The 27,221-nt window shown below is 38.7% G+C and overlaps 1 protein-coding gene across 2 annotated transcripts in view; it reads right to left on the bottom strand.

Annotated features, from left to right (window-relative positions):
• The window catches only part of tafa3a (TAFA chemokine like family member 3a), a 106,197-nt gene that overhangs the window by 19,093 nt on the left and 59,883 nt on the right, over positions 1-27,221 (bottom strand). For both annotated transcript variants that reach the window (XM_085159252.1, XM_085159253.1), the window contains exon 2: positions 18,152-18,264. In XM_085159252.1, the coding sequence (XP_085015378.1) occupies positions 18,152-18,263 (112 nt within the window). In that variant the 5' untranslated portion in view covers position 18,264. The remainder of the gene's footprint in view (positions 1-18,151; positions 18,265-27,221) is intronic.

Below are 27,221 nucleotides of genomic sequence, written 5' to 3'. Positions count from 1 at the left end.
AATACTAAGAATGACATCCTGGAATAGAGTGTTTCTATTTGCTGTAGAATTTTTGTAAGCATATTTCCAAAAGTGCTGTGAAAAGCTCTAAAAGCACCTTGAATAACTTTCAGCTGATCCAATATGCTACAGCGACAGCACTGACTGGGACAAGAAAGAGACACCATATTTCTCCCTGTTAAATTCAGAATTAAATGTAAAATTGTTCTATTCGCACATAGTCTTGAATAATCACCCCGATATATCTCGAAGACCTCCACTGTACCTTATTATCCTAACCGAGTACTTCGTGTCAGACTGCAGGCTTACTTGTGAGCTTTCAAAAGCAGAAGAGGTGGACATGCCTTGAGCTATCAGGCCCCTCCACTATGGAACCAGCTCCCAGTTTGATTACAGGAGACAGACACTCTATTTTTCCGATTCGGCTTAAAACCTTCCTTTGTGAAAAAGCTTAGAGTTAGGGACAGATCAAGTGATGCTGAACCATCCCTTAGTCATGCTGCAATGGGTTTCCTCCCGACTGTTTCCGAGTGATTGTTGGTGTTTGTTTTCTAATTAAAGATCATAAGATTTAAAACTTAAACTGTCATGGTCCTGGGGCTTTGACCCAGGTTTTTTGAGTTTGTTGTTCATTTGTGCAGAATACTGAAATTCTGATCTTCACTTTAAGGGAGCCTCTTTTTTTTGTTATTTAAGTTCTTGGTTCTCGTTTAATTTAGTTCCCTTTCATGTCCAGTTTCCCAGTCTTTTCTCTGTATGTCCTCATCAGCATCCCCCCCAGCAGTCCTGTTCTAGTTTGGCTATTGCTTGCTTTTATGTCCTCTTATGTCTCCCCCTTTTTATGTCAGTCCATCATGTGTTTCTATATCTGTTATCCCCTGTCCTAGTGTCACGCTCACGTGTCTTTGCCTGAGTCTCAGTGTGCTTGTCACTTTGTTTCCTTTTGACAATCCCTCGTTACATTGAGTTTTGCTTCCCTTGTTTCATTGGTCAGATTTTGTCCAGCTGTGTTTTCCACCCATTGCTCAGACTCTCGATATCCTGTGTATTTAGCTCCTCAGTTTTCCTCTGTTCCTTGTCACGTCGTTGTCATCTTCTCATGTTGTGTGTATGTGTGTGTGCGTCTCAGGGTTTGTGGTTTCAGTTAGTTTACTCCCGTTTCGCTCTGTTTGTTACAGTATATTGTTCAATCAGCCAGTTGCCAGCGAATAAAGCTCTGTCTTAAGTTAAGCCTGTTTGCCAAGTCCTGCATTTTGGGTCCTCTCTCTGCCTGCCACACAACCAGCTCATGACACTTACAATATAACACACCTTGAGCCAGTAACAAATTTCTATTTTGATACCAGCTTAGGCTTTTATTTCCTGTCACACTCCTGTCATGAAATTGACAAATGTCATGTAACAACTCTGTATCCTGTATTATTAGGTATGAGACAAATGTAAACAAAAACAGAAGGAACATATTTCAAGCATTTGAAAAATATCTTATGATAGTTAGCATTTAAAAAAAAATATATTAATGTTTCTTTTGTAGTCACCATTACTGAGAGTTTTTGAGCTGAACCTCCAGCATCTCTTTGCATACAGCTCCTGTAATGGAAAAAATTTAAATCCGTAAACATAAAATGCATCAACACGCAGTCAAAGAAACAGTGAAGGTCATGCGACATCTAGTATTGTTTGCAAAATGAAATCTACTGAGTGTTCCTCAAGGTGCTTGAGGTCAGTTCATCAAAGAACTGACAAACAAGAAACGCCACAGAGTCTTGAATATCAATGGCATCACCTTAAGTGGGGAAATATTCCAAACGGGTTATTTCATCGTTAGCTGCACTGACATTCATGCTCATTTCGCGACATCAAAGGAACAACACTGATATATGTATATAGCACAAAATGAGATATTTATTATGACCCATCAAATCAAATTAGTTATGTAGTTAAAGGAGCTTATATCATTTAGAAGAAAATACATAATTAATAAATAATTTTAGCTTTAATATAACAATTATACATCTAGAGTAGGTAAGAACCTGCTTATCTAAACTCCAAGTGTCCAGTTCAAACAAGTGCACTTGACAGACCCTAGTGTTGTTTAGTTGAATTAACATCAAATCAAATCTTCTTGTTGACGTGAAAAGACCCACACCTGACAAGAAATAATCTCTGTTATTCAATGAGGTATGAAGCACATTAAGCTTTAGTGGGCTTACACCACAGAAGGACAGAGAACAAAAAAAATCCAGTGTGTATTTTCTGTTTCAATCTTGCCTCATGCAGTGTGCAGCTAGTCAGCCTTTTACAGTTGGCAAACGTAGAGGCAGATCAAAACACTGAAAACAGAGTAAGGTTCTGGCCAGAGGGCCCAACCGCAGAAACAGCAGCAGCCATAAAAAAAAAAACTGAGGTTGTGGGGCATACAATAGAGACACCATATGAATTAATAATGATTCAAATCATACTATTTGCTCCAAAGGCCGGTAACCCATTTTTGCCAACTCAAAAGCCTCTACATGCTGAACACAACTAACTGCAGCATATTTTCCAGGTATAACAGAGGCTACAAATGACAACAGCTACCAGCTTCCCACAGCCAAAACACTAATTAAAAGGAGATGTGAGTGGGCATTAAAATAGATCCTGGTAAAACAATTGAAATAGATACATTAAAAAAAATCTGTCATTGTGGCATCAAAAACACCAGAGACATACTGAAGTATTGGCTTATGAAACATTCATTCCTATTGCCTGGTGAGAAATACAAAGTGATCTCTCACAAGAGCAGTGTTTAATTGGATTACCATATCAGAAAAGACTGACTCATTTCTTCCATGCTGTAAACCTGCTGAGCTGACAGTCAGGCCCAGCACGACGCAGAGACACACTCATCTCTGAGAGAGAGGCAGAATCAGTTTAATTTAACTGGAAATTCTACTTTTTATCTTTGTGGATGCTATTCTCATATTTTTGGGACAAACATTGGTCAAGATGACATTTAACACCAAAGTCTCCGCTGCTAAGTATTGTTTTATCTTGTGTTTTTGATGGGGAACACTATGTTCTTGTGTTGGTTCATTTTTATCGCCCTCATCAGCATCATTTCCCTCATTTGTTTTTTGAGGAGGTGAAGAGCCCTCCTGTCAGTTCGTATCATATAATTCACATAATTTTCATACTCATGAAATCATTCTGTGACCCCCTCATGCAATATTGATGGGGGAATTGTCATCCTGAAAGAGCCCACTCCAATTAGACGAGAAATGTTTCATTATACATTGTACTGCAGTGACCCTTCCTTCTCCAAGGACAAGTGAACCCAAAAGATGCTCCTATAAGAGCCGCCACTGTAGTGATCATGCATTAATTTGCAACATGTCTGTCTGTAGGAGAATGAGATATTTCCCAACTGGGAGAGACAAAAACAAAGCTAAAAACAGGGTAAATAACAGGATCTTTATTTTGAGTGTGGCTAACTTTCAACTACTGCCCACTAGACAAGTGTTAATTAAAAAAAATATAAAAGAACAACAGAGAGATAGGCAGAGACGTACAATATGTGATAATGAATGTTAGTCTATGTTATATAGCTGTATTAAGAAGCTAAAGTTTGCTAACATGTTCACCATACAAAGATGCGATATTTTGGTCTTTGTCGCTGTTTTTTTGCGGTTTTCTGTACTGAGGTGTTGAAAAACTCCACAGCATAGCAGATCCAGCAAGGTCCAATGTGAGCTGATATTACAAACTAAATAAGCTATAATAAAAGCCACATTTTAGAGTATGAGATGACTGCAATGATTTAAAAATTTTTGTAGATAGACGTCTGGACAATTTCTATTAGTCTTTTATTAAAAGAACACATTGAGGAACCAAATGTTTTGACAACATAAAAAGAAATATGAAAAGAACATCAAAAAAGATCACCTTCGTCTTAAGGAAAGCACTTGCAGTTTGATATTCAGCATTTGTGAGAGAAATCAAACCAAAAACCAAGCTAATCATAATCATCTGCAACATGGTGCTTTTGAGATTAGATGAAAAGGGAGAAACACGGAGACTATAGTCGCTAAAAAAAAGCTAGTATTGCTTGTTCATCTGTGTTATTCTCCAAGCACAGTTTTGTTGTAAAAAAAAAAACATTAAAAAAAAGCAGAATTTTCCTTTATATTTAATCTTCTACTCACTGAGGACAATCGTTAGAGAGAAAGAATATAGAAACAGATGAGTGGGCTCTCACATTCCCAGAGTGTATGCTTTAGCGGTTTAGATGAAGTCGATGTCAGTACCATTCATCTAGCTGCCACAGTGTAAGAGCCCACCACTGACTGATCAATTGAAGTCCCTCAAGGAATCATACAGCCTTATAAGTGAAAGGCTACTGAAGTTATTAAATCCAGGGACAGCAGTGGCAGCAGCAGTGAGACAGAAACAGATTTATACACGGCGTCAAAGCCTTCTGCAAAGAAAGTGTTGTCTTTACACCATAACTTATTCTCTGTATAGCTACTGCAAATGTAATAAGGGATAGTCAGACACACACTTCTTCTTACTCTCATGATTTTCTGGAACATTTAAAATATAATGCTACATGTATGTTCCTTTTTTAATCTTAAGAGTTCATGATCGAATACGAAGCTTTTTTGTCTTGTGTCACCTACTGCAGGTACTTCAATCAAAGCAGTCTGGCATTTATGGATAACACCACTGTGTGCCACTCTGATTATTTTATTGCACATTCAGATCTAGAAACCTATAAAATAAAGTTAAATTATGTGCATTCTGGTCAGCTCTATTTGCTTCCATAACATTTAGTTTGGACTTTTGGTTTTATTTCCTATGAAAATATTTTAACATAAACAATTTTAAATTCATGTGTTTTAGGATTTGGCATTTTGTTATAGCTCTGACTGCAAAATGTAGGTTTAATTACCATAAAAGGTTTTTTGCTTTCATGCTCTTTGCTTCGTAGTGACTGACGGAGATTTGTAATATGACTAATAGATTTGTAATGACTAATAAACTGTTCGAAGTTTAGGAAAGATTTGCACATGTCTGGTCTAATGAGCAGAAACAGCTAAAGGTCTTTATGCTGTCTTGGTCTTTGAAAAGGGAAAAATAATCTTTCAAAATAACCTGATGTCACAATTATGATTCAACTTAAAATACGTCTTGTGTTCTAATTCAGGTCTAGGTTACCTACTGAATTGTTTTGTGTGCTACTAAGAATGACCAGAAACCAGAGATATCACAACACAGAAATAAATTCTATGAGGTTTTTTTTGCAAGATGAGTGACTTTATATGCGTGGTATAATATTTTTATTTTTAAATCTACACACTGAATTTGCAAATATATGTAGTGCTTAGCAAATAAAGAACTGAACAGTCAAAATGTGTACAAAGCATAGGGCACATCCAAAAGAGTGTGTATCTTTTATTTTGACTTAGTGAGTATATGCCTGTGCATCTCTGTGTGACAATGCTTTTTTATCTTTTTTCTGTTGTTTGGCATGCACACATAGATGTTCAAAAGCATCAGACCAAAGACAAACACATTTTCGGCTAATGTTTAGTTTACTTTGTGCATAAACGCATACAATCAGGGAAAGATTGGGTGGTTTATTAAATATGGAAGAAATACGTGGCTTCCACCTCATTCTTCATTCTTCTTATCGTTATTCTTATGCTTCAAAATTGATCTAAAATCAAATCTTTACTTGAACTTGACTGAGTATCACAACCCTCGGTCCATGGACTGGTACCGCTCCATGAGTCGTTTGGTACTGGGCTGCAAGAGTTGAGGCTCTGGTGTGAAATTTATGGCTTTCATTGTTTTTATTGGCTTTTATGGGCGGGGGGGTTACTGTTTTTATCATTAACTCGGTTTCCCGGGTTCCTTTCTCGTGTGTTATGAACCGCTGTTATAGAGAACACTTTCCAGATGCTTTCCTCATCCTACTACTATAAATGAAGTGGGGCCTCTGTGATTACTCCTGTCTAATACTTAAATACTTTCATTTTTAAAATGAAAACTCCAACTTGTACTTTTGAATCTTCTGTTTTAAAGTCTGGATATTTTTCTGAAAGCACAAACTGCAGTCACTGGGAACATCATTTTCTACCAAAGGAGATATCCATGGAGTTTAGATCACTTTGAAGCTGTGAAGCCAAAAGTAGATAAGTGTACTGGTGAAAACCTGATCTTCTTGGCAGAATTTAATTTCTTACATCAAAATAAATCCATAGAAAATGTTGTGTTTTATGTCTTCATCTGAGCTTCCACACTCAAAGAAGAGCAAAACTCTTGGATGTATCTGAATGGAGAATGTTTATATCCCCGATCTCAAAACCTATCTCATGCCTATAAAGCAATGATGTTTAACATTACAATAATTACATTATAAATATTCCTGGATTTTTCTAGAAGCATTATTAGTGGCTGTCCACGAAAAACATCTCTTGGACTCCACAGAGGCAGACGAGAGAGAAGCCAGGGATCCTTTACTATCTGTGGTCTCTCATCTGACATGCACACATGGTAGTTATCTGTCAAGTGGATGTCATGTCTGCTCTAAATGGTTGCCATCTCTGCTTTCCAACTGGATTCCCATGTTTTTCATGTTGAGCAGATTCCACTGATGCCTTTCAGAGCTGAGTGACAGGTGCAGTATCATGAAACACAGGATTGGTTCAGAGGGGAAAAAGGAGATGAGTAACCGCAGTTAAATCGTACATTTCTATAACAATGGCTGAACCACAATCATTTCTACTGCAGAAAGATCCATCTTCATTAGACATAGGAGCCTGTGGTAAAAGTGGAGCAACAAGCTCAGTCTGAAAATAAGACTAATGGTTTGTTTCCAGTTATTCATAGCTGAGGATCAGAGATTATTCTGCTCTAAATCAAACTGTCATGTAATTACATTAACAATGCTGCTAACTGAGAGGTATATTTAACCAGTTGCTCTAAATCAAACCTTGTCCTAGAAAACAATATTATCTCGTTAGTGGTGAGGCAGCCACCGGCACTGATCCCCTGTTGAATTGCGGGCCGCCTGAGGACACTATTAAAGGAGCATCTGACCCGTCCACCCACTGACAGCTCAATATAAATGTTCCTCTTTTTAATAGACCATCTTGCTGAAAAATATGTCGACAAACCTTTTAAAAAAGCCATTTCAGAAGAACTCCAATGGTCCCACCCATTACTTTTTATGCTCCAGTCCATTCACATAAACTTGATGCTCAGCCTCGGTTGCTGTTTTTATGGTCCGATGTGGACACTCAGCACTGCACTTCATTCCTGAGGAAATGTGAGCCAGAAGGCGAAAAGTCGTGGAGCGCAGCCGGAAGATGGAGGCAAGCAATTGATAGACTACATTTCAGAAGCTTATATTTCACTTTATTCAGTCAGTATCCAGCCTCTAGTGAATAACCACCAGACCTAGCATAGCACTGCTTTAAAAGAAAAGAGGAAACTACCCCAAGCTGAATGGATGATGAGTTTCATAAAGTGTTTGTTACAATTTATATTATCAAACTGCTTGGAAAAGAGGTTTCTTGGGACGGCTTTTAAGGGAAATTTGTTAAATTTATGACTGGGAGCTGAAAATCCGTAACATTAAGTAAAAGGAATTAGCTCTTAGAAAGGATAATAAACTTTCCCAACATCTTGTCAGACATCTTCAAATAATACCACATGACAATTTAGAAAGAGACATCCCCCATATTTGGAAACAGATTGTAGCAAAGGGGCGCTGATTGCTGACTGCTACTTCTGACTGTTGCTCTTTAATATTACTGACCTGACTTGACTACAGGCAATTTGTCTTAAACTTATATGAATTCTAGTGTTCACACCTAGAGCTTTCTAAGGAGAGATTCTTAATTAATCAACAAATATTTCTCTTTATATAACCTCTAACTAGGACCATACCAAAAAGATTTATGTATATTTTGTTTTGCAGACTTTCATTCATGATTCTTTGGCTTGAGTTCACTACAGACTCGATGGAGGGACATTTTCTTTGAAGTCTGTAATCACAGCACACGAAAGAAATGGTGCAGTTGTAAATATCAAACGTGTTTGATAAGATAGATGTGGTTAAAACTGAATTTGCAAAACCCCCCAAACTACTAGGCTATCTGCTCAGACTACGGAAATGTTATATGTGTTAGCTTTTGATACACAGCTTTAAGATGCACTGTCATAGGTGTGCACGTCATGCCGCTCTATGCAAGTACATCATTTGAATTTAAAAATCTTCTCTCGAAATGTCAACAAACGGAAAGTCTGTACTGTGTTTTTCAGTTTCCTTTCTCTCCTGCCTCTGTCTGATTGGTTCTGCACTGACACATCTCAGCCTGCTTTCAGTACGGCTGCACCTGTCTGCTTCAGTTTCCTTCATGACGAGGCTTTCCTGTGTGCTCCTCTGAAACTATCAAACTGCTATGATACACTCTACAGAATGAGCCACTCTGAAAAATCATAACTCAGAGTAAGTATTAATATGTTATAATCTCATAGCCTAGAGTTGCTCCTTTAAAATACTCCTACTAATGCTGGTCAGAATTGCATTTATCCTGCTTTTCATGTCTAGCATTTTGACCCGAGATACAGAACCGTCTTATTACGGTCGATTTTGGATTGGATCATCGGGTTTATAAGGATGCTGTCCCTGAACATAGTGAACTGTTCTGTACCAGAAGCTGCTGAACCTGGTTTGCAACAGATTATATGTGGCTGATTGGTGTATATGAGCCGTCATCTCATATAACTGGTCTTTCAATTTCCTTTGAAAACACATATCAGAGAACTAGTGAATAATCTGCGATTTACTCTGGTATACGTGCTGCTATTACTTCACTGACAAAAACTGGGAGGATGAAGAGGTTTTTTTTATTCCACAAGTGGAAAAAACATAACTGCCTGAACATCAAAAAGAATTCATGATGCAGCTGGGTGAAGTCTGACCTCTGCACCAAATTATTATGTAACCTTTACCCTGATATTTCACAGGTTTACCTCCAGAACACCCTGTGAACTCATTAATTCCCATCCCCTATACGTGTGGTATGTTGTACTAATTATGCCAGTTTTTACAATGTATAAAAACTGAAGGATTCAATATGGGCTAAAACATTAAGCTGCGTAATTGCAAATTAAAAAATAACCATCAGAGTTATGAGCATGGTGCTTCCCTTTCTTTCATTTAATTTTAGTAACACTACCCACACATTAACTACAATATGTTAAAAGCTTAACAATGGGACTATTCTTCTTTATGAAATATAAACTGTAAGTAACTAATTTCAGAGTTAATGTTATGTAGCAGTATGCATCAAACCTCTCATAAAACACAGTCTGTGGAGCAAAGAATCACCATCACAAACAAATTAATCACTTCAAAAATTCTTCGACGCATTAAGATTCCAACACGGCACAGAAACCTTGTGATAAGGACCTGCGCTGTTGCCAATATGAAAGGGGTCTGTGCCTCCTAACGCTAAGCTTTAGCCAAGCATAGGCCATTAACAGCAATACAATTGACTAACTTTAAAGGGGGTTGCTTTAATTGCTGGGTAAGGGCAGGCTTTTAGTTTGTAAGACCCAATTACTACCATGCTGTTAGCACTTCTTCGCTAATTGCATTCATCAGCTCAAATTGTTATCACCAGGCTCTCCTTCGATTTCTATCAAAATCCAAAAATCCTCATTTCTTTGAGTTTCAGAATAGCTAGAGGTAACTCATAATGTGGCGAGGGATAATGGGTTTACATTTGAGCTGTAATTAGAGAGGGAATGGAGATGGAAGACTTCTGGCGGATCTGATTTTGGCACAGTATGTGTCCTTTCTGCTGCAATAAAACACTGGGACAAATTTAACTCTAAGCTATTATGCCAGTCAGTGTTGTCTTGAGAACACACTGTTTTCCAGAAACTTTTGACTACATGTGGATTGACCCTAATGTTGTAAAAGTATAGACAATAATTATGAATCTGTTTTAGTATAGCTTATTCATTTTTGTAGCTTTGGACACTTTTTTTGTTGTTTTGTTGCATTATTGTGTTTTATATTTGTTTTGTTTTGGCTCTCCGTCAAGTTAATTGTTGGGACCAATGAATGTTGTAACAGCTCAGTGAGACAATTACAGAGGTTGTGAACAAGCCAACAGTTTATCCACATTTCCCCAGCCATTACTGACAAATAATGCCATACCAAGCATTTGTCTGCTGAATTAACAGACAAACAAGATTACAAATTAGTGTAATAATCTGCATACACGCTGTCACAATTCTCTGTGATATCATTGATAGTACCTACCAGAAAGTGTTAAACGTTATTGGTAAACTGTTAAATTGTCAGGATGCCAAACCTAAATACATTTCTAGCATTGCCATGTCTTTCCCACATTTATATGGGCAGCCACAGAACCACCACAGCTATTGTTTTCTCTGCAGAGACAATCTTTTCCCCATGGAGTCATACTCATGAACCCATCTAACTGGTCTGTTGAGACTGCAAACAAATAAGGGAGGGAACCAAAACAAACCTGTGTTGAGGTAAAAATGGGGTGAGTGCATATCTATCTATCTATCTATCTATCTATCTATCTACCTACCTACCTACGTACATACATACATATATATATCTTATTGGGTGAACAAGTTTGAATTTCCCTATGTTCTTCAGCAAGTTGCACCTTGACCAGAAACTTTTGGTAACTATCAACAAGCTTCTGGCATAATTCTGGCTGGATATTTGGCCATTTGGGGTTCATTTTAACATTAGAACCACCAAGGGGGTCATTTATACCCCTACTGGTGGTTCTATTGTGAAACTGGTTATGGGTTGAAAATAGGTTGAAATACAGGAGGCCACTGTCATGTTGAATGTCCATGTGGACTTTCAGTTGAGCTTAAAGGTGTCAATTTTGGAGCAGGGGCTTCTTTCATTGTCAGTGTCGTCTCTGTCTATGACAATAAAAAAAAATTTGCTTTATTGTCAAAAGTGATGTTGGTGTTCCAGCAGTTTCCAGTACATAGTTCCTTGGACTTTCCCACTGTTCTGAGTATTGGTCAATCTAATCAATGCTGTAAAACAAAACCATTTTATGCTAGCGAAGATCTTATTAAGTTAAATGACAATGTACAGTTTTTAAGTATTTGTATTCATTTGACCCTCTTGATCTTGTGGATTAGAGAAAATCTGAAATAATTTTTTGTTTTTTAAAGTCAATAAAGATGTATGCTATACAATTATCCCAACTTGGAAAGACAATTCAAAGAAATCATTAAAAGCCCATAATTACACTCTTAATGGGCTATCATGGGTATGTAAACTTCTGACCATAACTGTATTTTTAATACGCTCACAATTATGTAACGTATTATAAAATAGATATTTGGACATCTAACACACTTGGTGCTCTTTTCACATTGTAGGTTATCTAAATTTGCAGGCCTTTTCACGCATAGAATTGATGGTTACAGTCTAGACAGTTATTTTGGCATCCATCTGAGAGAGCACTAAACGTGATGTGATGAATGTAACAGAATTTGGGGGAAAATGTTTTATTTTATAGTATAACAGTCATTTATATTTTTAGAACAGACAATAAGGATAATCACATAAGCAAAAACAAAAATTGTCCTTTAACACTATGTCCTGTACTAATGCAACAATGCTACAATTCCCAACTATCATGCTTGAACTTTGATTCCTCTGTGTATGTGAATAAAACTATTGATATTCTCTCAGCACATACAGTGTCCTCTTGTTCCCCTCTGTCAGCTACACAACCACACACACAGAGGATAGAACCAAGGCCACACACAGCCACTCACGGCTCATCTATAGCTGCCATTCAGATGTGTATAGCAAAGGACATTTGATGGTTTTCTAATCTCAGGACCTGCCACTGGGAGATGGGGCGAGCTGACCCCCGTCATCCCCACAGTGCATCTCAAACAGCCCCACATCTCCATCTCAATCTCCCTCTGCTTACTACCTCCCCACCATTGCATTGTGTTGTCCACCTGCTCTCCAAATGTCAGGACAAATGCTCCGCTGCCGCATCCCCGCACATCCCCAGGGTGGGGATGACCTGTTCCTCAGCCGCTTCGTATAATGTCATGCTATCTCTGGGCAAGGGTTCCACACTGACCTGCTATGTGGACTGTGCAGAAGGCTAATGAATACTACCACACACCAACAGAGACCCAGATACAGTAAATTTACTGCATTACAGGTCTTTATACAAGTCAGGAAATTGGAATAGATACATATGATGAAGTCTCATAACGAAAAAAAGATTATGACGCAGAAAAATCCACTTGATCCTTTTGGTGGACTCAAATCAATCCCAAGGAGACCTCTATTTAAAATCCACTGATATTATGACAAGATATAGCAGTCTCTGGATTAAACAGCAATTAGTCCAATGCATTCTGCAGCACTAAAGATTAGCCAATTGGCAAAAGGGCAGGACTAATGCTGGCGTCAGGCAGTGCTGCTGTGTGATATTTTAACTTGCCAGTGCTAGTTAACACTGGCACAATTTAACAATTTTTGCTTTGTGTGATCCATTCTGGAAATCTCCAAGAAAACCCGCACTTTGGTGTGCCTATTCATCAGTCTTAGCTATAAATTCTGTTTAAGTCAACCTGATATTTGTCTTTCGTTTTAAGTGGGAGAATCAAATCCCCTCTCTGGGATTGGGGACCTCAAAAACAAAACAACAAAAACCCAAAAAACTTAACTACATTAGTAGCAATTTGTTAATTTAATAAACTCTGTTTTTCCCAAAATCATAAATATTTCTCTTGCACCTTGATCACTGGTTCTAATCACATTTAATAGACCACTTTTATGTTGTTGTTGTTTTTTTAAATATGTATATTTTTATGTTTTATTTCATTATTTATCTATTGTCTAGTCCAAGTTTTAAAAGGGTTTTGCCTCACTGTCAGTTTGCAATCATTAAAAAAAAACTTTAAGCCAAAATATAGCTATTCTTATTTGTACTCATTTGTATCTTTAATCCATGGGTGTTTGACATTTTTAGAAAGTCTCCTGGGACTTAAAATGCAATTACAATTTTTGCACTATGTCATCAAAATTTAAAGTATGCTAGCTGAACAGAAACACATTTATACATGCAGCAGGCCACACAGGCAATGAAAACTTGCATTCAGTGAGCATTTTTCATTCAAGCGGCTGGGTGCATCTTTGAGTAAGGTTTTCACTTCTTATTATAAAGTGTGTGTGTGTGCGTGTGCGTGTGTGTGTGTGTGTGTGTGTGGAGGATACTGTTTATTTATGGCTTTTTTATATATTTTTATAAATCTATAGCATCAACACATTGTTAGGGCTGAAGATATTGAACAATAATAGAATTTAGACCAGCGAAACATTATGCTGCTCTAAAGTTAACTAAGTGAAGTTACGTGGAAGGTCTTGTCAAAAATGTATTTATATCAAAGGGAACAAGTTTAATAATAAACATGAATATTACCATTTTGAGGTATTTTAACAGTTAAGAAGACTAATCCTCATCTCATCAAGAATATTTGAATATGAATATCTTTACAACACTGTATTCACTTTTTCATGCAGGCTTCATTAGTAGCCACAGTGGAAGATAACTTTATATTTATTTTCACTTTCAGTGTTTTTTGCTTATTTGGTGATCTGTGGAAATGGGAATACAGAGAGAAGCATAAATGAGTTAAGTATAAACCAAAGAGACATGCATAGGATAAAACAACTTTTTCAATAATCAAGCAATTTCATTTTAATATTTCTTCCACTGTGAAGAAAAAAAAAATCACTGTTCAAAACACAATGACTAAATCTACCCCAAGGCTATTCAAAGCTGGATAGTAACAAATTATATTATTTTGAGTTTCTAAAATGACCTAAGCCTTTAAACACTAAGAAAAAGCGCTCTGCTGCCGCCTGATTCTCATCAAGATCCATCAAGCACGAAAAGCTCTTTTTCATAGTCTTCCTTCCCTCCAGGCTGGCACAGGAAAACAAGTCTAATTTATCTAGTAAGCATATTTTAATTCATAATTTGTATTAATGTGACACATCCTAATATATCTTTTTTCCAGAAATTATTCTGATGGGGACAGTGTGGGGAACAAAAACTTTTTTGTTGGATTCTGCCATTAATTTGGGAAAGAGTGAAAAAAGTTGAAACCAATTTGCATAGAATACAAAAATAATCCCCCAAAGCATAAAAATCAGCTCGAGAACGAACCATTAGAGTGCATCACACAGTTTTTAGAAAGTCTCCACCATAAGCAAATATGGAAATATTCTACTCTATTCAAATGAGAGCCAGTGCAGTTTCATCTTATTAATAAGGCGGCATGGCCCCTTGTGTGCATGTGAATATAGAACCGGAGTGTAAAGCTGATCCCTGAAGTCATTTTGCAATTTGTGTAGTTATCCATGAGCCATGTGGCTTAATGCTTGATATTTTAAAATCTAGCAAAGTTTACGACCTGTAAACAGCACTGCTTAGAGCGTTTTCTTTTCCCTCTCTCAACGAGTGGGAGCTGCTGCCATGTTGCATCGCACAGCCTCAGTCGGAAATGTGTTTTTCACGCCTGTTTCCCTCTCTCCTACATTTCCCCTCACAGACACTGACCAACAATCCACAAAGAGCCTCATTCTTGCTTTTTAAATGAGACAGATTGAGCTGCTGTTAAAAAAAGTGTTCAAGCATCTAAATAGCTGAGTAATGAGCCTCCCATTTGACCAGGCCACAACATCAGTCTAAATCCTATCGATGGGACCAAAACAAATTGTAAAGCCGAAAGGTAGTTGTTATCACGCTGGTTCTCTCTCTCTCTCTTGCTGGACCACTCTTCTTCTTCTTGCGCCCTCTCTCGCCCTTCATCTCCCTCTCCACTCTTTCATGACCGGCTAATGAATGTAGATAGTGCTTTGGGGGATGCAGTGGTCTTATTACAGGGGTTATGTGTGCACGCTGTAAGCTCAGCATGCTCCAGTCAGGCAATGGTGAAAGGTTCAATTGCTTTGGCAAAGCCCCCACTTCAGTAAACAGAAGGGCTAAAGAGGTTTGTTTATTGGGCGCACCTTGGCTTGACCTCTGTAGCTCAGGGACAGGCTACGTGATTACAGAAGTGTCAGCGCAGCCCGGGCAGAACAGGGCCAGACTACTTTCATTGGCCCTCTCTCTCTCTTAATAAATCACAGGAATAAGCACACAAACCACATGAGTGGGACAAATGCAAAAACAATGCAAGTTCAATGTAAGCCTGATGATTTAATGGTTTATCCAGCATGTTTGCGCTCAAACTAGTCGGATTTGGTGTTCTACTGTCAGTCTACAGAGATATATACAGAACATATTGATCGGAATGATTAGTTTATTACACGAGTTGGCGAAAAAACAAGCTGTCCTGATGCTCACTCCAAAACAGAAACAATATGAAACATGGCCAAAGTATGTGGACATTTTGACCCCAGCAAAGGCAAAGAAGTAATTTCCTGAAGGAATTAAGTTGTTAAGTGTCACCTAGTCTTTCTAATTATAATAAATATTTGACAAAGTCAGATGTTAGGATTCAGTTATAGGGTTGAAATGATTTAGATAATTATTATCATTACAGATCACCTAAAACACATCCAATTCTGCTGCTGTGCTCCAGCTTTCACCCTTTGCTTGCTCGGGTAAGTTCTCCACACTCTGGACTCTCTGTTCAGTTCATCTATGGTTCCCCAACAAATAATAATTTGTTATTTTATCTCAATATACCTTCCTATATATTTAATTCATCAGTCACATATAATTAGTTCTGACTCATATTATAACAGAGAAAATGACTGATGTAGTTTCCCCATACACTTCAAAATTAACTATATGGCAAATAAATCCATTTTAGGAAAAATCATGAAATGAGAGATGATCGGATTATACAAACTATGTAATTACGTTATTATGTGTGGCTTGTGGTTTCAGTTTATCTGAAAGATGTTGGGTGAGGTAAGCGCAGCCTGTGCAGACCAGTCAAAGTCAGAGCACCATTCCTTTATGGGCCTTTGTGCATGGTCATGATTAACCAGGAAAAGCCCTGTCCCGCACTGCTGTCACAGAGCTAAAAGCACATTATCGTACATCACAATGTGTAAATAATTCTTTATGAGTACCGGGGGTCTTTGTTTAAACAATGAAAAATGTGAAACGCCAAAGCACACAGAAGAGTATGGAAAGGTATGTAGCGTTTGTCCATATATTGTATTTTATCTTTTATGCTCCATATTTTGGAATGTTCCATATTTTATTTTATATTTCTTGAGGAAAAGCTGGTGAGACTGCTTTCCACTCTTGCACATCATGTAGACATTTCACATTGTATTTGTTTTGAATGTTGTGTGTTCACAGTGGAAAAATTATATTTTTATTATGTTTATTCGTTTTATTTTATTATGTTTGATTGCTCGGTTGATGTTGGTGCAGTTACATACAATGCACTTAAAATATAAAGTAAAAATGATTTAAGACGCAATACAATATCACTGGTTGTGTAATGGAAATGTGTTTTATAGAACACTAAATCTGTTAAAGTGAAATAAGTAAATGTGAATAATGCTGGTTTAGGACACAGGAACACAAAGTTAGATGTGGTGGAGCTCTCGATACTTATTTAAAAAGTTGAATGATTACATTTTACTAAAACGTATACCTTAAGTTAACAAGAAAATATTCAATAGCTGTGCACCTAGAAGTGAATGATGAATCAAATTATTAATCTAGCAATAGTAAAGTCAAAAAACAGGTTGACATACAGTTATATTTGCTGTCGAAACTTTTTCAGCCTCTGTTTTTGATTTGATTTGAACATACACAGACAAGGTATGTAGTGCAATGCATTGGTGACATATAATATGTGCAGTCTCCTTGTGTAGTCTATCCTGTTTCGGCTCTATCAAAGTCTTTTGCTGGTTATATGTTTTCAGCTAACATGGAGCTGTTTCCCTCAAGCCACTGTGTGCTGTTTGTCCTCCAGTGGAATAAGGCTCATTATCTCAATGTGTAGTCACAGTTTCTACCGTTACGCCCAGGGATCAGGCCATCTCTCCATTAAGGAGAATCGCTTTGAAAGGTCTTGTCCTCTGCTTCAAACACACACACACACACACTGAGACGCATGCATGCACTTAGTGTACTGGTATTACTTTTTTCCATTTGATGCTTGACTTACAAGACTGCTAAACTGTTGAATTTTAATGTGCACAAAACACAACCTTAAAGTACATCTTTGCCTTGCTGTTTAGAAGCCAAGAAAGTTGAACAAATCATATCAATTTCTTTTTAAAAAGTCATTGAGGTGAAATGTGACCATAACATGTGGCTGAGCTATAAGGAATTGGGTGTGACATGCTGTGACTGTGGTACCAATTTGGTCAGAATGGATCCAGTGAAAGCACTCAACTGTAATCCTTCCACAACAGAAAACACATCAGGTGTTACATTTTTGGGGGGAAATGGTAGCCCATCATAGCAAGTAAAATAGAAACTTAAAGTGATGATTTACAGCTCAGAATAAAAAATTAATAACACAATATGCATGCATAATTCCTAACAGGTACTGGTATAAATCCCTGGGAAGTAAATTACAAAGAAGTGTATGCAGGGAAATTTATTGGCTTCTCTCAATAATCATTACAATCTACTTAACTAGACATTTCAAGGACAATGTGAGCACAGTGATAGCATGTGTTTGTTTTTGTTCTGACTGAGCATGAATTGCCTTTAAATCTGTATTCTGCTGGTGTGTTTGACACAGTCTGCTGCTCCTGGTTTTTGCTTTTCTGCCCATCTTGAAGTCAAACAAGCTCATTATTTTCAAAAAAAAATCATTTCACAAGATTTTGCTGGCTTTTAATGGGATAATACAGTGACTATATGCTTTCCTGAGTTTCTTCACTACAGAGGTTGATCAGACATAGTAACAGACTTTATTTGTTGTGGGCATCCTGCCCAGAACATCCTGCTGTGTGTGTGTTTCTGAGTTTCTGTATAGTATGAATGAACAATGATTTATGAAAGATAGCACTCTGTTCAGCCACTGGTCAATGGGAAACTAATGAATGGAAGGACATGCAGTGTACCTATGTGGCTTCTATGTGACGATGCACTGGTCAGCTGTCCCCAGAGAGACACCATACAGACGGTCAGCAGCAGCGCCCTTCCGTACATGCTCTGTAGGTCCCTCTCCTGCATTCTGGAAAAACAGGACAACAAAATCAGGAGTTAGCCATATTTGCATAATATGAACAACCAGATATACAGTCTGGCTCATTTCAGTTCAAGGACACAAATTCCCATAGCTATGACTTGGCAGTCACAGGTGGAATCTACTGAGTTTTAACTGGATTCACTCAAACTCAACCAACCCACACAAACAAAATCAGTCTACCAGTATCCATTCATGTGTTTGAAAATGCAGAAAATTCAAAATTAAATTATTTCTCTTGAATTGAGTTGTGTTGATGGAAATATACACACCATGTCAAAGTTCAGTTATTTCTTGGTTTTTTGGAAATACATGCTGTTTTCCCATTGGTTCCATGTAGTGGGACACAACAAGCACAACTGCTTTGTATTTATTTATTATTGAATAAATTCACACAGTCACATGAAAACAAGGAGACTGTTTTCACAGGACTGATTAATTAATATCATATCTATAAAAACAGAGGTTTTGGCAGTTTGCTGGTGTGGTGTTAACACAATTGTACGATATTGTGCAGACGTTCCAGCAAATGTATCCAAAGGTCAAATGGTGCAATGCTCAGAGAAACTGAGAAAAACCCAACAGCTCCAAAAAGTTCATGACAGTACAATTTGAAACAGATCAAACAAGTATATCTTGTTTTGAAGGGCTGCCAAGAGAAAGACCTCTAGAAGGAGATAGCACAGTTTAGGTTTACAAAGTAGCACATGAACAAACCACAAGACTTCTAGATTAATGTTCTTTGGACTGATGAGATCTAAGTGGCGATGTCTGACATCGTGGCATGTTTGGTGAAAACCAAACACAGCATATCAGCACAAACACCAAATACCAGCTGTCAAACACGGTGGTGGAAGGGTTTGGGTTTGCTTTGCAGCCACAGAACCCGGACACCTTGCAGTTACTGAGTAAACTGTGAACTCCTCCGTACTCCGTATTCTAGAGTCAAATGGGAGGTCATCTGTAAAACAGCTAAAGCCTAGCTGAAACTTGGTCATGCAACAGGACAATCACCATCAACAAAAAAGCAAATCCACAAGAAAATGGATAAAAAAAAAGAATCAATGGTCCAGTCAAAATCCAGATCTCACCCAAATGAATTCCTGTGCCTCTTGAGAGATCTATGCAAATTAATGCCCACAAATCTCAGTGACATAAAGCAGTTCTATAAAGAACAGTAAAAATTCCTCCATAGTGCTGTGAGAGACTGATCATTATAAAGAAAACGATTAATTAAATCTACTTCTACTTGGCTCTTAAATCATGGGGTTTAATTTTTCACAGGACTGCAAAGAGTCCTGGACAAAGAAATTCACTGGTGCTGAGGTTTCCTCTCTGTAGTAGTCAGACAAGTAGTTTTCATTTTTGTTTGTGGTTTGGTTTGGTTTAGACAACAAAACTGCTTAGTCAGGTAAAGGAAAATAACAATCAGGTGAATAGCTGTAAAATCTACAACATTTCCACAAAGCTTGTGCTGTCGTCACCACCACATTTCAACTTTACAATTACACTTGCATTGACATTTGAATGTGTGAAACCAGGATGATAGTATCAGTGTATCAGCTAACTGCCAAACCACCGATTTGTGCACAATAACCTTAAAGCAGACATCTCAAAGTCATTAGTGCTCATGCTACACTGCATGGAAACATGAAAAATGAAAACTACACTTTTCCCTTTATATGAAAAAATGTTCATATTCAATAAACCATCTATTTACATTTACGGTCCGATGGGCTTCCTGAGATGTTTTCAGAAGAGCAAGTACAATGTTAAAGTATGTCTCATAACCAGAGATGGGCAGTAACGCGTAATCCGATTACTTTTTTCAAGTAACAAGTAAAGCTGCGGCACACCTGCACCAGGGCAAACCTCCGCCTACCCCACTCCTGCTTTACAGGTGAAAATAGAGCAACAGGACTGCTAGTCTTTGATTTTATTTATTTTCTGCTGTGTTTCACTTCCATCTATTTGAAAGACTGAGTGTAAACACAAAAATATTTTATTTTATGTGTTGGAATGTGCAGAAAATAGGTTTAAATGTTAAACAAATTTCTTCCAGTCAGAGAATGTTGCATGTAATTAAATTTTTGCTTCATGCATAAAGTTAAAAGATTAAAACTAATAAAACAAGTTTTAAAAAGAGACTTTTTCATTTGATTGCATTTTGTATGATCGATTATGCAGAAAAAGTAGAATTGGGCTGAAAGATCAATCGCTTTATTACCTATTCAGGTTGTAAATCGTGTTTTTAAAAAGTAACTAAGTAACTAAGTAATTAATTACTTTTGAAAATAAGTAATCAGTAAAGTAATGGGATTACTTTTACTAATCAGTAATTAGTTACTGAACTTGACCAACACTGCTCATAACATCCACATCCCAGGAAATTAAAACCTAAACAAAAAGTAGCATTTAACCTCTTTATCATTCATTGAACTACTTTCCATACACTTCAGTATGTTAATACTGACATCAACATGCAATATGTTTGATACCCCTCCCTTAAAGCTAAAGAATAAGCTGAGGGAACTACAGGATAACAAGTGATAAAGGGAAAGAAACAAACAAACAAACAAACTTAAGAATCTTTTTGTCCTTTTTGTGCATTAGCCATTAGCTTCAAAACTGCAGTAGCTTATAAAATATCTCTGAAAATAGTCATTTTGTAAAAACATAATAAATTCTGTAAGCCTCTGCAACAAAGCCCAGATGAGTTTGCTGTATCACTACCTGGTATGACTGAGCCTATAATTTCAAAGTCATATTCACTTGTGAACATCTCTGGGGTTTTTTTTTAAGTATTAAATTATTGTGTTTTATTTCACCAAAAATAAGTGATATGCAGTCCAATGATATGGAGCTGCAGATGTAGAATTTAGATGAAATTGCAACAGATGGATTCAATAATAATTTCACAACATTCATAACACCAGTTCTGGAGCGACAAATTTTCTCTCTTCTCTCCCTACTTCCTATCTGTGAGTGTTGCTATTTGTGTGGTCTGTCTTACAATGCTCGGCTCAGTAAAATTTGTGTACTTTCACATGATTGTTGTCCTGCAATACTCTCCATCTTCATCTGAGAGGCCCATGGAGAGTGGAACAATCAGCGGCTCGTCTTACTGCCAACAGAGCTGGCCTCCTCTCTCATGAGAAAGCAGCCGCAAATCGCAGCTCTGCTTTGAACTCTGTTCCAGTGCAGCAACTCAAATTAGTAAAATGCTTGGTTTCATGCAAAAAGATCAACCCTTGCTTATCTGGCAGAGTCTCACATACGAGGGAGATGTTTTACTGTGACTGCCTTTGTACTGCCAGCCAGAGCTGGTGAGATATTAACACGGCACTCTAATTCTGTACAGGCTCAGACAGCTGATGCAATCAGGATGTTAAAAGCACGTACAGACTGTAGAAAAACATAGACACAGTGTCTGTAATATCACCCATAAATTCATCAAGGGACTATTTGAAGTCTGGGGTTTAGGTTTATGTTGGTGCTGTTTGCTGTTATTGGGATTATGTCAAACCAAAAATCAAGAATCCTGCATGGATCTCAAGTGAGGCAAACAAGTGACATCGGGAACTAACTGTGTGGTGGGCTGAAGTACCTGTCAGTGCCTTTAAATACTATATATTATGTACCAAGTATACACAAAATCCATTATGATTTTTTTTTAAAAGTATAAAAAAACTGTAGCAACTTTTAATGAGTTACTAAATGCATTTAAATCAGCTTTCCAAAGGCTTCCACACTCAACCCGATATACCATGTGAACTTGTGTGACTTCCACAAGACATTAAATAACAGATACACGCCGTTGCATCCTTTGTAATTTAAGGGCTTGATTTGATCTTTTACTTTGCTCGGCGGGGACTGACGAGTTAAATTAACTCCCACAGAGTCTGAAAACTAATTTTCACCTGTACTCTCAGACGTTTGGTGCAACACTAACACATACCACCTCCAACATTAGACCAGATGAAGTGGTAACATGATTAAAAAGTGTGTCTTCACTTCTTTACTCTGCTGGGGCAAAGTAGAGATCACTACTAGAAAAACACCACTTGTAATGGACTCTATCTCACTGTTAGTTTACCAATTTATTCCATCCCTGTTTATCTAAAAAAAAAAAAAAAAAAAAGTACTAGACTCACATTAAACATTTCAGCGTCTTACTCTTATTTTACTTATTTGCGATTTGTTCTAACAAGAAAGCTGATCTGACAGCTGAACTCCAGAAATAATTGGAATTTGAGAGCACGCCACTGTGCTTTATGAAAATGAAACGTCTGTGACGGCAGAGTTTTGGTTTGGAGCTGCTAGGATGTCAGGTTTTATTCCAAATCTAAATCTATTTTAGCACATTATACTCCAATTTCCATCTTGCGTCTGTAGTGTTCAGGTGGCTTATTGGAGCTGGTTAACAAGAAAATTATTCCACCTGACTGATGTGGCGCTGAGACCAGGTGGCTCATCACAAAATGCCCTGAATGGGGTGGAATTATTTTGGGGACACATTAAGGCAGATTTTTACATGATGGAAACACACATACACATGTTGTGTCGATCAGTTTGGATGCACCCAACAAGTCTTTTCCAACCTTTGCACCTCATCTCATAAGTTATGGCTGCAGTAAAAAATAAGCTTGGTAGGTGCATTCCTGACATAGACTCCAAACTCTCAATTCCAGCTGAATAAAAAATTGAAACGTGTTATTTCACACGACTTTACTGATAATATACAAATAACTATACACACTGGCAGTTTGCTGGTGTGGTGCATTATAAATGCATAGTATGTGTGAATAAAATTAAATACTATTTTCCAGCAGTCTTTTGTGATGTCTTAATTTCATTTATTAATATCACAATGATACAATGATTAAAATGTATTTGCCAGCGATCCTTCACCATTGGCCAAGATAGAGTACACCCCAGATAGGTCACAAATCCATCGCGGTTTTAAAACAGAGAGACAAACAACCACACACTCATACATCTCCAACTATGGCCAATTTAAAAGCACCAATTAATCTAACAATCATATTTTTTGCGTGCGGGAGGAAACTGGAGCAACCAGAGAAAACCCACGGGAGCAAAGAGAGAACATGCTGTGAAGCAACAACATAAAACCATGCTGGGCATTTTTTATTATTTATTCTTTTTTATTATTATTACTATTTTTCTTCATTATGCTGTATTGTGGTTATCTTTTGTCTGTCTGTTTTGGAAAATGTGGATGGATGACTCACCATCTGCAGGCTAAACCCACAGATACACATAAAGTAACCTGAACCTGAACCACTGGCCGGGGGGGTTATAGCACAGGGGTCTGTAAATTTTACTGTCAAAAGACACATTTTTAAGCCACAATAAACAAAAAGCCTGCATAGAAAATCAAAACATATTTGACCCTTATAGTGTCTGCTTATTTAAGGTATTTGTTATATATTTTTTGATTTGTGACAGAAGGACAGAAGCAAGAGTGTGACACTAACAAAAAGGCAGGAAGTCGAGCTCAGGGTGGTGGAGCTGAAAATTGTAGGATTTTTATTGGGAGTCACCAGGAGGGACAGGATTAGAAATGACTATATCAGAGAGACAGATCAGGTTGAGCAGTTTGGAGACAAAGTGATGACATACTAAGAGGAGGTATTGAAGATATGCTGGATAAAGATATGAAGCTTGGCTACAGTGAAGAAGGACACAAAGAGGATTGGTGTGGCAGAAGAGGATGCAAGGGACAGAGTGAGATCGTCGCAGATTGTACTGCAACTGAAAAAAAGCTGAATTGATTATTTCAATTTTTTTAAAGTCTATTAAAAAAACATTACCTGAGCCTAAACAAACTGTTACTTAACTGAAGATATAAATAACATGAAATCTTTCCAGCACTTATTGCTCCACAGAGCCCCCCCTTCTGTTTTTGCTATGCCCTCTTGCTGTCTCTCCAGCTCTCAGGTGTTTGTGTAACTGGGGTTTCCAGTAGGCGTGGTCAGGGGCTGCAGCAGCTGTTTCATCACACCTGAGTGCCATTATCTCATCATCTGTAATACTTAAGGATAGACTTTCCCCCCACTTATTGCCAGATTGTTTAGGTAGCTATACATGGTAATGACAGGGTCTAAGCCTAACTATCTAGAATTATCTCCTTGTGTGTGGTTCACCTTCTCATCTTCTCTCCCAGGAATTCCTTGGTTATGCTGCCCTCCAGTTTATCTGACACCTTGTGCACTCAGAATGCTGGAGTTTATCTCTCCAGTGTTGATAGCCAGATGAAGTCTCATGAAGCGTTGAAGCTTTCCATCCACTTGGTTCAGGAGACGCTTCATTTGCACACAAACCCCCCTGCTGTTCAAAACCTTTATTGGCCTTTTAGCTGTCTTACAACAGTATCTGTGTATAATCACTACCAAAAACAGGAATCAAAACACCTTAATCAGATTTTTTTTAAATTAAAACAAACAGAAGTCTATAAATGTCCATATGATTACAGTCAGTGATTAAATAAATCCAACAGGATACGAGATGTTTATGTTAAAACTGTTCCAATGTTTTAAAATGATGGGACAGGGATTGTGCTTTTGAATACTGAAATGATAAAAAGTAAGAACTAATATTTTCTTTCCACGCTGGTAGTTTTTCTTTTAGGTAATAACCTCTCCAGCTTTGGCAAAAACCCTTTCACATGAGGAGGCAGGGGTGTACAAGTATCCCACAGCAAGCCTGCAAAGGCTTGGATATATGCAACTGCATAGATGATACCCATAGATCAGGTGTTGTTGTACCCCAGTTGCTTGGCACACAGCAAATACTTTGCAAAGAAAACAAAAACACAACTGGTGAGTATTATAGTAGTAGCATACTTCATATACTTCAAGCATATTATGTCCATTATGTCCCGGCCTTGCCGTATTGGTCCATTTAATTGACCTTTGTTTTTATTGTTTATTTTATTTTATTTCACTTGATACAAATGGGACAGACATGACTGGGGGGCAGAAAAGGGAGAAAGAAAGAGGTGGGGAAAGAAAAACAGTGGGGAAGAGGAACGGTGATAAAGGGCAAAAAGCAAAAACCAACAAAACAAACAGACAAAAGATACATATATCAATCACCTGGATCACCTCTTGAGAAAGGGGGCCCGAGAGGAGCCCCAGGCTCCAGGCCCTTACAAGCAGCCACCAGGAGTGAGCCGGTGCGTACCTGAAGACCCATCCCCGGACACCAAGAGCCACCAATGCACCAATTTCTGAGGGCGTCTGCCACTGGCAGGGGGAGTGGTGAGGGGAGATAGGCCTCATACCTTGGAGGGCCTGAGATGTCCCCAGAGAGGTGGCGTCTGATACTCGACCTGACATATAGACACAGGCAAACAGGCACACACAGATACGAACATCCATTCATTACCATCATGCTCTCATATGCAAATACTCAGCACTCACCCAACGTGGAGACAGACGCAAAGAGACACTGTACACACAATCACACTCCCCAAGCGTACTCTATACCCCAGGTCTAGGTACCCTTGCCCCTAGAGGGGGAAACTGCACCCAGACCCAGGTAGTGTTACCCTCTTCCCTGGGGTGGAGAAAAGCAGACCGCCCCGACTCCGCAGCAGCAGGGAGGCCCCACATTCCAGACCCCAATCGGACGGCCAACTCCTCACATTGGGGTCTGGAATGTGGGGCCTCCCTGCTGCTGCGGAGTCGGGGCGGTCTGGGGGGTGTTAAGACTCCAAACCTCCCTCCGCCCGCTCATATGTAGTTGATGCATGTGCGTTCTAAGGTGCATTTAAAACCCAGGAGGACATGGAGCTGCCTGCCAGAGAGCAGCAGGTAAGCGCATAGCCCCTCCTGATAGCCCTCAATGTATACGTGTTGTACACCCTGACGGTCTTCTGGATGCCGTGTAACGTGCCCACCCCCAAGATCCTATATGTATGTATTATGAGAGTGTGAGTAATGTGAATGTCTAAGTTGTGGGATAAAATTGAGGCACAGGCAGCCAGAGTGGGACAGAAGGGGGGGATGCCTCCCCTGCACCCTGGTGACACACCTTCACCCCATGGCCCTGCATGTGTGGGTGATTGTGGTGGAGCGGGAAGAGGGAGGCAGCTGGAGATGGGAAGGGAAGGAAGGGAGGGGCAAGTGGCCCATCATCCAGCTCCCCCGCTGACCCCAGTAGGCACCCCCATACTCTGGAACCCACTAGGGCAAGGGGGCTCAGGCCCATCCGGACCAGCGCCCAGTTCAGCAGCGCCACCCAGCCCCACAGAGCCCAGGGCAGCCCACCCGACCCCACCACAGAGAAAACTGCACCCACCCCATCATCCACTCATCTCCCAGACTACACAAGACAATAGACACCCAGGCTGATCACCATGTGATTTAATGTGCTGAGCTTTTCAGGGTCCTGGGTCCCCTGACCCAGCATGTTTAGTTCTTTGTGATTTTTGTATTATTGTACTTCTGTGAGTTATTCTATGGTTTCTAGTTTCGATCCCTTGCCCTTCATGTTTCTCTGTGTACCCTCTGTTCTGTGTAAGTCTGTGTCTGCATGTTTGAGTTTCCCTCTGTGTCTTTCGGTTCTTAGAGTCCTCTACCTTATGGTTTGTCTCTGTGTTTCTTAGTTGCTGTCTCCACCGTGTCAAGTTCGCGTCTCTATGTCATACTTCCTGTTTTACTTTGAAGGTCCATGTCTTATGTGAATGCGTCCTGCTTTCCTTGTCTCGTCAGTCCTGATTTCTCCCAGCTGTGCCCTCCTTCTGTGTCTCATTCCCCTCGTTACTTCCCAGTGTATTTAAACCCTGTGTTTCTCTGAGTCAGTGTCGTGTTGTCCCTCTTGCTGTGTGGATCTCCCTGTGAGTTTTAGTTTGTTGTTTCCCAGTTTAGTTTGTATGTTTTTTCCTGCCAGCCAATAAAGCTGTGACTTTGAGTTAACAC

This window comes from Neolamprologus multifasciatus, chromosome 5 (assembly GCF_963576455.1).
Source record: "Neolamprologus multifasciatus chromosome 5, fNeoMul1.2, whole genome shotgun sequence".
Lineage (NCBI taxonomy): Eukaryota > Metazoa > Chordata > Actinopteri > Cichliformes > Cichlidae > Neolamprologus > Neolamprologus multifasciatus.
This window is presented reverse-complemented; position numbering and strand designations above follow the sequence as displayed.